Source organism: Carassius auratus, unplaced genomic scaffold (genome assembly GCF_003368295.1).
Source record: "Carassius auratus strain Wakin unplaced genomic scaffold, ASM336829v1 scaf_tig00020605, whole genome shotgun sequence".
Classification (NCBI taxonomy): Eukaryota; Metazoa; Chordata; class Actinopteri; order Cypriniformes; family Cyprinidae; genus Carassius; species Carassius auratus.
In genome coordinates, this window is record NW_020525038.1 from 17,205 (window position 1) to 31,353 (window position 14,149).

Here is a 14,149-nt window from a genome sequence, read left to right on the forward strand (position 1 = left end):
AAAGGGAACACGATTTTGACTCGAGAATTGTTCAAAAAAGCGAAACCAAAGTGGAACCAGATCGAGACGCGCGCAAGGCCATTGTGACGTTTACCGGCCGCACACCTGGTCTCGCGCGGGATATGCAAAACCCAGGAAACGTTATGACAGTTAGGACAACAAGTGAGTTTTGAATTTTAAAAATTCACAGTTTCAACCAACGGTTCGACATTTGCCAGCGTAGGTCTAAATGTCATTTAATTCTAATTTGTAGGTTAGTTTAACTGATTTTTCAGCCAAGCAGCTGTTAGAAAGGCGACAACAAACGTTAAGTGACAACAAAACACGTTTAATATAAATGTAGACTTTATTTCGACTGCTTGATAGATTCCGGCTATCCGTCTGTGTGTCAGTCCGAGATATCCCTGAGGAAGAAGTTATGACTGAGAGGCACAATGCCAAAAATGTAAAGATAGTTTGAGAAATTTAAACCAAAAACTATTACCAAAAAAATAAACAACCTCAAAACACAGTCTATTTGACAGTAAAAGCAACCAAAGGAAAAGAACCCAAAGACAAGCGCCAGATACAAGAGCCCATAGAAGAAAAGCCCAGCCGACAGCGGATCATGTTTGTTCCCTTGCCGGTGCCGTTGGTGTTTCAGAGAACCGCTCCTGATTTCAGCGCCTGGCGACTCAAGTCTCCGCTGCCTCTGCGCTCCGGGAACTCCGGTAAGAGATACCTTTACCTCCCTCTGGTTAATGTCGGTAACAGTTTTTCTTTTTTCCCTCACCACTGAAAAGGAAAAGAAAACGAGAGAGGGGGAAAAAAAAAGTTAAACGTGGAGCCGAAACACCTGCTCAGCCCCAATAGCCTACATATTTTGGTAGCTTACAAAATACGTTCAGATCCTTTTAGTTCTGTTTGTTTATGTATTATATATATATATATATATATATATATATATATATATATATATATATATATATATGGTTCCACTTTGAGGGTGCATTAATTGAAGGCTGGCTGAGCTGAAAAGACGTCTGCCCATCATTGCCCTTGTTTGAATGGTTCGTCTCGGCCCCTTTTGGCTTCTTTCATCCTTCTGTCCTCCCCGTATCTGCTTCTCCATCTGCCGTCTGACTCTTCTCACGACCGGTTCAGGGAATATTCATGGTATTTTATCGATTCCGCCGAGATCGATACAAGCAGACAGCAGGGGGGGGGGGGAAACGGAGCGAGTGTGTGAATTTAACGACAAGTTTAAGAATGAGACTGGATGTCACTTTATTTGTTGATGTTTTTGTCGATTTTAAGTGCTTTCACTTTAGGCTTAAATAACGTAAATGGCTTAATTTAATTTAAAAATACACTCATCAATACCCGACTGCAATTTAACCAAGATATTAGGCTTCTGAAGCCTTGAAATGGCAGAGCTAACTTTTATTTTTAGTCAAGACTTTTTAATAGAATTTGCATATTTGTATTCGTGTTTCAAATAAACAACGTGTAGGCCTAGTTGTTTATGTTTTGTGGAGTTGCTTGGAGTCTGTTATAATACTATTATTATTACAGTAATTAATTGTATTTGCATGAAAATTGTAACATGACTTTGTAATGCGAAGTGTTACCAAGAAAGCTTCTCGTCGGTTTGAAAGGGAAAAAAAATCATAGTTTTCCTTGCAGAAGGAGTATTTGTTCTGAAGTAACCTACTGCATTAGTGGGGGGCGGGGGCGCGCAATGTGTGCGCGCATCGTCTTTGCATTCAACGAAGTGGAAATTTTCCAACCAGCAGATGGATTAAACGTATGCGCCACTTATAGATCACGTGTCACCTTAAACACATGTCATAGGCCTACACCAGCACACAATGACTAAAATGTAAATAAGGGATTTAAAACTTTGCGTTAGCACCGTTTTTATCTGTTTCATGTAAGAGCTAAATACTAAAATGTGGATCCAACATAGACCTTATTGAAAGTGGAGGACATGCTTATATTTATTTATTTATTTTTATCAAAAAGAGGCTGAGAGACCGAGTCCGCTCATAAGGTTATGCATATATAGTTTAAGTTTAATTTTCCTGTTTTCCAGAGTTTTGTGGATATTTTTTTTTTCTTTTTTTCATTGTTGCATCTGCAGAACGATTGGGGACAAAGTTAAAAACGAAATAACCAAACATACCTCACAGCTGCTTCTTCACAAAAAGTAAATATGGCGTCTGCACTGAATAAGGTTTATACCGCGATAAATGAGAGCAAGATCGAGTCTTTAATTACTAACTGGCGCCTAAATGAGCAAAGAGCCAGACGTTAAGCTTTCATTAGCTGCACCACATAATGGGTCCACATGGTGATGGGCTTTCTTGAAATGCAGGTAGTGTTAAAATGGATTGGCCTGCTTGTTTGGTTGGGATTTGTCTTTTAGGTCAGAAGTCTAGTGAACTGGAGAATATTGAGGGAAAAAATAAGATAGGGGGATTCTAGGAAGCATAATTCCTGAAAATGATAGAGACATTGATGCTTAAATTTACATTAAAAAACAATGTTAAAAATAAATGGCAAGCCTAAAAAATTACAGTGAACAACTAATTGTGCAGCAAGTTAATTTTGTACAGGTACTAATGGTGGTTTCATGTTATTATTGATGGTGTGTGTACTTGTGTTCAGAATTTGCTTTTTGTGTGTGTGTGTGCTAATTAGCGTTTTTAATGTCTGGTGATGGAATAACATTACCACTTGATATGTCACATTTTATAATTTCACTAAATGGGAAAAAAAGAGCTGTATTTATTTGGCGTTTGGCTGCCACTTGATTTTAAGACTTTAACCTTTTCGGCTTTTAAAATTATGCCAAAGATTCATTTCTTTTTTGATAATATAAGACTCAAAATGGACACCAGGTGCCACAGCTGACATTAAATGCTGCAGAGGTCAGAGTGACAAGAGGAAGAGCCAGAAAGGATCTCTATATTGGGTGAGGAAACCACATTTGTGTTCAGACTTATTTACAGATGATAGACACTATCGAGGGCGTTGGTTCAAAGTTTTTACTAGGTTTTTCCTTGGCGATGACCATGAAGATATCTAGCAGTTTTTACCCTGTGTGTTTACTGTCAGAGATTGGGATAGTCTGCACACTATATTTATAATGTAACTTCGAGGGCTGAGGCTGTTAGGAAGCGTTTATTTTCTAACAGATTCTGCACTGTTGGTTATGCCTCAGCGGTCCTTTTAGTAGTTCCAGAAATTCATATAGTAAACATTAAATTGCTAATGTGATAACTTTCCTGTAATTGTATGTGTCAAAAAATTCACAGATTTTCATCACATTGTGTAACACACTCTCACAAAGAAATGCTATGCAGACCACCAAAACATTTGATCTGTCATTTCAGCTAAGCTTTGGTTAAATGTAGCTAATAAAACCAATGCGCTCAATAGTGTTTATCTGTAAGGAAAGCAGAAAATAAATGTACTATCCCTCAACTAGCATCCATATTCATATTGTCTGTAAAAGATGTACTGGTCAGCCCAAAAGTCTGACAAAATATTTAAAAAACCTGTTGATAAAAGTTTTAGAATTTATGAAAATTATTAAACAAAAATATAAAGAAAATTTGGGAAAAAAGGAAATATTCTGTACTATTCAGTTAAAATAGAAGACATTCATGATGTTGGCCATGGTAACTGGTGGAGTCCATGCAAGCTAAAATATAATTAAGGGAAAAAGTTGATATGCACTATATATATATGTATATATATGTATATGTGTGTGTGTATTATGCTGCTAATATAATTTGTAATATAATTAGATAAATATAATCCATTTCACTAGTTAACTCAAACATGTAGCCTCATTGTGTAATGTGTTTTTAGCTATAGGGAGCGAATGCTACAGATGTGTAACAGGTCCACTATTATTTTCAGGCCTTATTTTCCTGGTGCTATGATAAGGAACCACATTGTTGCATTGTGCTTTTTTGTGCTGTCTTTTTTCTAGTTTTGTACATCACTGCGACAAAACCTCAAAATAGTTTAATGTTGCTGTGTAAATCCAAGTAGCAGCTCTTTAGGAGAAGATAGGGGTGTGCTTCAGGTCAAAGGTCAAATGCGATCAGGTCAGTCTGTGTCTCCGTCGTGGTCTGTCTGCGCAGGTGAACTGTGTTTACACTGATACAGATTTACAGTTTGATGTGCCGTAAAGTGTTTTAACCTCAAACAGGTATTGATTAAGGAAGATCATCCCTGCTGTCCGCAGCCAGAGAGCATGAGTGTGTGTGTGTGTGTGTGTGTGTATAGATCGGATTTGGGCAGAAACGTCGGCGAGTCCCAGTGCTAACGTGATTGCGAATGACAAAATGTCCACCCGGGTTTGTTAGGGACATAATGGGGAATCAATAGACACAACAGAGATGTCAATACAACATGCTTTATTGCATTAAACCACCTCTCTCTTCCCCATCCCGACACCTAGGCTTACCCTCCACACACACACACACGTACTGGTTTGCATCCTTTTTTTTTTGATGTTGCACTTACAGGAAACTGAAATCATTTGAAATACTGCACTCATTGCACTAAGTATCTCTGGACACATACACACACATGCATTAAGCCAAACGCACTCACACTCACACAAGAGTTCCCTGTTGAGAGCCTACCTTTCCGATCGGAGCCATCTCTGTCCCTCCATCCATCTCTCTCTCCCTCTTGAGTATCCATGGAGACATTCATAGGCCATTAAGCAGATGGTAATAAAGGGATGTAGGTAAACACTCTCTGCTCTGTGCTGGCCCTCACCTCTGCGATGGAGACCACCATCAAGACCACTGCCGACTAAATGGACCTCATTCGGTCTCCAATACCCCATATCTGACAGGGCCAAGTGGTTCTTTCATGCTCTGGTGTGTGTTTGAGTTACCTGGTGTGTAGGCGAGGACGTATGCATAATGATCGCTGGAGGGACAGTGTGTTGGCCGATTTCTGATAGCTCTTAACACACTGAGCGCTATTACAGCCCAACCGTGGGAAATGGGATCCGGTGGTCATATTGTACAGACAGAGCAAGGCATCACAATCTCGATAGACTTTATCAGACTCATAAACCAAATTACATGGTACGGCCATGTTAATACACTCCCGCTGGTCAACTGTGACCAGTACCTTTATGTTTCCATTCCCCTCTTTTTGGAAAAAAACAGTTCCAGTTTAAAAAAATAGTCCACATCAAAATTTAAGTTAAACTTATGTCATTCCAACCTATATCACTTTATTTTTTCTTGGAACACAAAAATAATTTTTGGTGAGCATTCTTGCTGCTTTTTCCGTACAATAATAGTGGATAGTGACCAAGAGTTGTTTAAAATAGGCTAACAAAAGTGCTATAAAAGCTTCGTAGAAGCTTCATTTGTTCTAAAACCACATGATAGTTTAATCTGAGGAACAGCCTGAATTAAAAAAAAAAAAAAAAAAAAAAAAAAATTTAATATCTTGGTCCATATTTACTTTCATTGTATGGAAGAAAAGAGCTTGGACATTTTGCTTAAAATCGCTAATTTTGTGTTACATTTTGAATAAGAATCAGTGTATCTTCTGTTCATTAGTTTTTTTATTTACTTTTAAAAAAGTATGTATTTTATTATCTCGGTTTTCCAGTTGTTCTCGCGTGAAAGTTATATCATATACTCAGGTCAATAGATTATTATTTTCCTTTTAATGTTTAAAATATTTAATTAAAAAGTATTTAATTAATTAAACAAACTTACTGGGCGACCAGGATAGGCTGTGACAGTGATATTATACCCTGCCATGCCTAGCTGATGATGCAAAGCATAGAATTGATATCTACACAGAAGAAAGCTGCGCAGAACTGCAGAAGTTCCCGCCCACGTCTAGAAATCACATTTTCAAGCTGTTTATTCACTAAAAATAAATGGTTCTGTTTTTTGGGAACCCAGAATGGTTCTTCTATGCCATGGCAAAACTGTAAAAAACATTTTGTAACATTTATTTTTAATAGTGTTGGATGACCTACCTCTATAGCATGAAATATATTATGTGTGTGAAATATATGGAAGTTTGTGTATGAATGCAAAATTTATCTGAACTCATAATCCAATGCAAATCCAACGGGATCCACACTGAAAATGTGGCTTTTGTTTTCCAGTTGAACATTTTCTAACAATTAAATATAATAGCATAAAGCAGAAAAAAAATCTTTAAGGTACTGCAATATTTCTACGCATGTTAAGTATGTATGGACTACGTGCTTGCTGTGCATTGGCCATGCATTCACATTCAAGTTTAGCATTAATTATGTTTCTGACCTAAGGTGGTCAAGCTGGTTTGTTGCTGTTCTAGGGTGGTCTACCAGCCTAAATAAGCATGACCAAGACAGTTTAGCCAATTGAAAACCTAGCTGGTATAAATAACTAGACCAGTTAGAAACCAGAGAAGCATCATCCAACATCTTAGTTGTTTGTACAGTATGTTCATAAATACCAAATATCTTTGCCTTATAAACAGATTGTAAATATCTCTTTCTCTGGAAGCAGTGTGTGTATAACCGTAGGGCTTGTCATTGAGGTCAGGGTCTTACTGTCTCTTAATTAAACTCAGGAATTAGATTTCACCACTCACAGATACACATTTACCCATTTGAAATCACATGCATCATTACAAGATTCTTATTTCGCCTTCTTGCTTTCTCTCTCCACCTCACTGCCACTTTTTGAGCCCTTATCAAAGGAAATCCCGCTCTTTTGAAGGAAAAGAGTCAAGAGTTCACACATTTTGTTATGAGGAGAAAGAGACCGTAGCCCTCTGTTCAGCTGTGCGCCATGCAGATGCTGAGTGGCAGAAAGAATAAATGTGTTAGATGAAGACAGAGGGCCGGTGGAGTGTAAAGAGGAGCGTAAAACAATCAGGTACACATTCATATTGATTTTAAATTTTAACTTGCTTGAATTAATATTCGCCTTTAAACTTTTATCGATTGGTCTGGTCTCACTGTGCAGGTTTCAGAGTGTGTACGCATGTCTTTCACAAGTATCTACATTTGACCAGCCGCCCGTGATGTGGCCATTTAAGTAATAACATGGACTCATAACAACCAGAGCATGTTTGATTGAATTTGTCCCTCTGCCCTGCATTTCATACAAGCTCCTGGACTGAGAGTGTCCAGTTTTGGGTGGGTTTTTCACCGCCCAGTTTAATTTGATGGACAAGCTGTATGAAAATGAGCACGTGCATGTATCTGTGTGTGTGTTTGGACCGCAGGGACGTGCTGCCCTTCCCCGTGGCTGTGTAGTGGTTACAGTTGGGTTCGAAGGGAGAAATTTAATATCCCTCAACAATGTATACACAATGAAGGGGGTATTGCAACAATGGTGCGGGAGAGAGAGAGGGAGGTAGGCGTGAGCAGCAGCTTTTAATAAATCAGAGTGCTTTTATGCTTCAATCTTCTCAAAGTAACCGCATCTTTACCCTATACCCCTCTCCTGCAACACACATTCACACACAATGAGAGCATGTACTCTTTCACACTTTTGACACTGCATGTGGCCAAATGAATTGATAGAAAGCCAATCAAGTCCACATATTCATGGAAAGATTGGCGAGGAGCTCCTTTGAATTTCTAACTTCTATCAAAAAAAAAAAAAATTCATAATAATAAAATATGTATGTTTTTGTTTTTGCTTAAAACATTTGAAAATTCAACACATCCGAGGGTGTCCAATGGAATACTAAGAGCCTGTCCCGCACATACACATTGTTAGGTCAAGGTGCATGTTTAAATTTCGACACAAGCACAAGTGCCTGAGTTCAACACTTCATTTTCTTGTTTTTCCTGTATGTCCTCTTATACTCAAATATTTTTTTTTTTTTTTTGGTCTTTTAGTTCTTTTGATCCTGAAATAAACTAATCTACTGTCTTACAACCATCTTTCTTCTATATTTGTCCCTTTAACTCTTTATTTGCCATTCTGCATGTCAGAACTGAGGTCTTGCAACTCTTCTAACTTTGAACTCTTCAAATTCTGAACCTAAACCGTGATATAGGTTTTTTTTTTTTTCAGGATTATTTGATGAATAGAAAGTAAAAAAAAACAGCATTTGTTTTTAAATATAAATCTTTTGTAACATTATGAAGTTCTTTACTCTCACTTTTAACACATTTTAAGTGTGTACTTGATGAATAGAAGTAATAATTTCTTAAAAAAAAAATTCTTACCCTAAACTTTTGAATGATAGTATGCATAGATTAACATTTAAAAATGGTGCAGATTGAATCTGCCTAGTTCAAAAAGAATTACTAACTCTATTGTAAAATCTAATGCTGTGGACTGTGTAGGCAGTGATCAGCTTATGTTTAATGATATAGAACTAAAACAAACCTTATATTGACTTCACTTTTTGCCACTTTTTGTGTGCAAATATTTATATATATATGATTAATTTGATGCAAATCATGTTATTTGTTTTGAAAATTAAAAAATGAAATCATATGATAGCACTGACAGAGGCATATAGAAAGCAATGTTTCCAATCTCCTAATGCACTTCTGTGTTTACTCATGATGACACTTCTGATTTGTGTATGTATGAATAATATGTATTTGTGAAGAATAACTAGGTCAGGTGACCCACCCCATCACTTCTGCTCCTCCCTACGTCTATCCATCTTGCCCTGTTCCATATGCAGGATGAATATGGTGAGTATACATGCTGGTCAGCTGCATAATTTTATAAAGAAATCCTGCTCTGATTACCCAAGAGGGTAACCACGGGAACTGTGCAGTTGGTGCGGGGTGTGGTTTACCTGACAGGCCGCCCGGCTAATCCCGCAGATAAGATAAATAGCTAGCGTAGCTCTGACCGTAAGTGGACTTGACCTCTGCCAGCACGGCAGCGATGCATGTTTTAAGATAATAAGGGAGTTGTGACGTGCAATCATGCATGTGTATTGCATTATATTTAGAAGGAGATTTGTTATCATTTTCTTTGAGTCGTAACGTACGGGCAACAAAGGAAATCTTCAGTCACATTAGCGTATTCAAAAGAGCCCGCGTGCATACGTGAACTTGCAGAGCGGCTCTTGAAAAGGAGACTCTTGTCAGGGCGGCTGTGTATTCAAATTTCTCTTTTTAGAGACCTTGAAAGGAATCTGAATGTCTCAGTCGGTTCAAACAGCCTCAAAAGGATGAGCTGCGAGTGTGAAAAACGCTCTTTTCTACGTGTGGCTAAAGAGATACCCCAGATTGGAGTGTGTTCGCCAGTTGTCCATTCAGCCGTGCACTCTGACCCCTCGCGCCTCCCTTTGTCTGCCCATGAGGGGCAGTGGGGGTTGACAAGTTGACCCTTGACCCTCACCTCAGCCCTACCCCTCCTCCCCTCCTCTCTTGTGCCCCCTTTAATTCACATGCAGCCACTCATCATCCCCCTTTCCTCTTTTTCATCTCGTCCCGTCTTTCTAAAAGCACTGTTTTCTTATTGACTCGCCCGCTGTCTCAAGTTCAAGGCCTCGCGGGCCGCTTGCATTGAAGCGGGAACCTCTGCCTTGTGTCTTAATGCACCATGTGCTTGGACTGCAAACAACATTATGATGTGCATCAAAAGTGTCTCCAAGCACATTGTATGCACTCTTCATTGGCATCTATGGTTCCATGTAGTGTTGTTTTTGGCGGCCTGTTTTAATTTTAGTTTTAAGCTAGTCTTTGTGTGAAGCTGTCATTTTAGCTTTTATTAGTTTTAGTCACTTTCATACTCCTTTTAGTCTAGTCAAGTTTCAGTCACCTTAAAGTATGAGCAATTTAGTCTTATTTTAGTCAGAATTATCCATGACTACTTTCGTCAATTTTTAGTCTACGAAAACTGATGACATTTAGTCTAGTTTAAGTCATTGAAAATTTTATTTTAGTCTCTTTTTAAAAATGCAATTCTATTTAACCCAGTCCATATAGTAGGGTATTTGTCTATATAGTATAGACAAAACCAAAATTTTTATTTTAGCCAAACCTATTTAAAACAAGGTTATTTTATTATATTATTGTTACCATTTAGACTCAAGAATACATCCATTCCAGACACTGAAGATGCTCTGATTTGAATTTACAACATTTATTTTTACCAAACAAACATGTTAGAAGTACACACATCGTTTTAACGTTATAGCATTTCATTTCATATTGTTTTGGTCAATTGAAAATGAAGACATTTTAGAATAGTTTTTATTTTGCAAACTACATTGTCTCGTTTTTATCCGCCAGCAATATTGCATTATACATTTAATTATAGTCAATTGTCACATGACCAGCATTTATGTTGTGTCTCGTCTTGTTTTCGTCATGGCATAAAGGTTTGTTGATGACAATATTTAGTCACAATTTTCTTTGATGAAAGCAACACTAGTTCCATGAAGAACATGTAAAGTTCTAAAAAGGGTTTTTTGAAACAGTGTCATTTAAAAAACATTTTTGGTTCCTCAAAAAACCGTGAACAGTTCTTAAAAGAACCACTTTTTCTTTTATGTGAAGAACATTAAAAAAATATAAAGAATCCACTTTAAAGAACTTCTTATTGAATGGAAAGTTTCCATGGATGTTAAATTTTTTTCATCAATCCCAACAAAGAACTTTTACTTTTAAGAAAGTCGTTTATTAAAATATTCCTCAAATTAATAAAAGATTTGTTCTTTTTTGTTCTTTTTGTTCATTCTTACTGAATGGTTATTTGAGGAACCCAAAACTGTTTACGTTGTTGCCTTAAATCTTTGAGATTGCTTCCAAATTTATATCCAAAATCCAAATAAATCAACTGTGGTTGGTTTGAATATGATTACATGTGTTTATTTGAACCATAGCTGATAAAAATGCATAATGATGAATATTCATTATGAGCCCAGTAGCACATGCAAGATTATTCAAAAGACACAATAACAAAAGCAAACCTGAATTAACCAACATTAACATTAACCAAAAGTGCCCCACATATTAGACATTTTGTAATGTCATTTTCAGTAGATTTTTGAGATTGCCTTCCAAAAAGTCCAAGTAAATCAACACTGGATGCTTTGAATATAATGACCTGTGCTGCTTCATTTAACAGACTTGATGAAAGTTCCCAATGATGAATAAATGCACAATTCTTGCGATGCGTATAACAATTTGTGTGTTTTTAGTGACATGACGTATCCATTAGATGTGTCTTTGTGATGTTCAAATTTTTCTATATGTATTGATGCATTTCGAAAGTGTTTGACCTCAATTTCAAATATCCAATATGAGTTTGGCTCCTCTCACATGATTAATCAAAGCACGCAAGAATAACTGCAAACCTGAATGAACCAACATTGTGATGTCCACCAAAAGTGCTTCCAGAATATGGAGATATTGCCCATTGTATAATGTCGTTTGCAATATATCCTTGAGACTGCCTTTCAAATTTATCTCCAATATTCAAGTAAATCAACTGTGGTTGATTTGAATATAATGAACTATGTTGCTTAATTTAACCAGAGTTGATGAGAAATGCATGATTCTTGTGGTATGTTTGATGTTTTATGCGTTTTTGAATGTATCCATTATGAATCCTTGTATGACGTTCCAATAGAATTTCTTGACATATGTATTGATGCATTTCGAAAGTGTTTGACCTCAATTTCAAATCCTCATTATGAGTCCAGCAGCTCTCGCAAGATTAATCAAAACACGCAAGAATAACAGCAAACCTGAATGAACCACAAAACACTTGGCTATTAATAAATACCACAGTACACAGCAAATGACCTTTCGCATGTCACAGAAGCACAGATGGTGAAAACATGCCAAAGAAACGCACCATTGTGTCATTATTAGCTTCCCAGCAGACATGCATTCATATGTTTTCCCTCGGTGTGGTTCAGAATGGCACGAGAGGTGGAGGTGAGAGACGCATGAATCGTTGAATCGAGAAGAGACCAATGTAAAGGGTGAATAAGAATCCAGATATATTTGAACATCAACTCAAGGAATATTTTTTTGCACTAAACCATTTTGTGCTAATGTTGTTATAATGTCCTTTCTTTGTATGGTGTAATTGAATGATTATCAGAATTTGAGATTGAGATTGGGTCCAAACGAATTTGTCACATTTTAAATGCATGAGTTCTTAATTCGGTATCAGAAGTCACTTAGCTGTAGAACAGACAGAAATCTCAAGGACATGATATATACATTTTTTTGTATTATTATGTAGTGTAAATTACAGAAATGTGCACAGTCTTCAGAGTTTTTGGTATACTTAGTTAAACTTCATTAAAATATTTACTGAACATTGTTAAAATTTGTTGATGACAACCGACTGTCTGAATGCTCTACCGTAGGTGACGATAATAGTTCACTGTGTAATTGTAAAAGGAAATAAAACATGATGGTGTTTTTATAATCTGTAGATGCAGTTTTTTAACACACACACACACAGATGCAAGCTCACATATACACACACCAACTGTGCTTTCGGCCCTAAAAGCCCCTTTTTACTCCCTCAATTTTGTCCATTTCTCGTCCATCCTCTCGGCTTTTATATTAGAAGGCGGTGAGAAACCACATACAGAAAATAACACAAAAAGATGTGCTTGTCAGAATTATATGCCTCACCGCATGTGTCCTACCTTGAACATTTTTCCTCGCTCCTTTATTTATCTGTCAGAAATTACACTGATGACAATTAGGTGTAAATGCTGGGAAACTGGAGTATGTCACTCACTGTAAGGCTATGTGCCTGCAGAAATGGTACTGTATATTGTGTGTGTCCTTTTCACTGCTTTTATATTATTTGAGCACCAGTGATGACCATGTGTCATTAGCAGGGAGTCCATGTTTAAGTAATTCTGAATACTAGAGCATTTCCAGTCTAATTATTGTTGGAAAAGTCTCATGAATACACAAAAATGCTAATGAGTTGTCAAGTTGTCATATAGCATAGTGTATATTGTGTATGCTGTGCTTAAGAATGCATTTAATACTGCCTGTTTACTAATATATTGTATTGACTTATACCTATAGCTTTTTATTATTTATTATTATTATTTTATTAGCAGAAGCTAAAAGTTTGGGGTCAGTTGATTGTCACATAGGCTGCATTTATTTGAACAAAAATACAATAATATTATTAAATAATATAAAAATAACTGGTTTCTAATTGAATATATTTCTATAATGTAAAGCTGAATTTTCAGCATCATTACTCCAGTGTTCAGTGTCACATGATCCTTCAGAAATCATTTTAATTTGCTGATTTAGCTGTCACATATCTTCTTCTAAATATTGAAAACAGACGTGCTTCTTAATATTTTTGTGCTTAATATTTTTGAATCTTTTTCAATTATGGATTACTTGGCAACAGAAAGTTCAAAAGCATGGTATTTATTTGAAATACCCTTTTTGTCACATCACAAATGTCACTTTGTTTATCAATGTAATTTATCTTTGCCAAAAAAAAAAAAGTCTTATAATTTTTTTTTTTACTTTGAATCCATTTAAATGAAATGAAAACTTGTTTATAATTTTTTTTTAAGCTTTAGAAACTCTTAATTAACATGCATTTGTTTAATCAGATTATTCATTTATTTAACTAAAAACACAAGGTTGCATAGAGTCACAGACATCGTATTGATGAAGAGCGTCCAGTGAGGTCCTTGTGTGTTTGCATCTGTAGCATTCCCGTATTAAGAAGGCTAGTTAACAGGAAGGGGGGAGGTGACCGTCCAGGGTTCGGAAATGAGAAATGACCCAACGCCACACCACTAACCCCTCCACCTCTCCCCTCCCTGACTGTCCCATCCCCCTCTCCTTTATCCTTCCCCCAGGAAAGAACATAACAGAGGGATGGGTCAGGAGAAGGGTGGAGGAAAAGGTGGATGGGGGGTATAACAGAGAGAGAGAGAAAGCATTAAAATTCATGGCCTTTTTTATTTTCCCCACTGAAAATCAATACTGTCTACTATGGATGAGGTGAACAGTGGACAACAGTGGTTGTGGGCAGGGGTGGATGGGAGGGGGTGTTGGGGGGTAGATAGATGGATGATGGTGGTGGGGGGGTAGGTAGGCTGTTGTTCATTAAGTGTAAGCTGCAGTGGTGGGGACATTCAGTAAGGGCTATTGTCCAACGATAGTGACATAAGGAAAAGG

At 36.9% G+C, this 14,149-nt stretch overlaps 1 protein-coding gene across 4 annotated transcripts in view; it reads left to right on the forward strand.

Annotated features, from left to right (window-relative positions):
* The first annotated feature begins 314 nt into the window (after positions 1–314).
* Positions 315–14,149, forward strand: part of LOC113076508 (POU domain, class 2, transcription factor 2-like) — a 47,399-nt gene continuing 33,564 nt past the window's right edge. For 3 of the 4 annotated variants that reach the window (XM_026249201.1, XM_026249200.1, XM_026249199.1), the window contains exon 1: positions 317–710. In XM_026249201.1, the coding sequence (XP_026104986.1) occupies positions 608–710 (103 nt within the window). In that variant the 5' untranslated portion in view covers positions 317–607. Of the gene's footprint in view, positions 711–14,149 lie in introns of all 4 variants that reach the window. The other variant, XM_026249202.1, reaches the window with a different exon arrangement.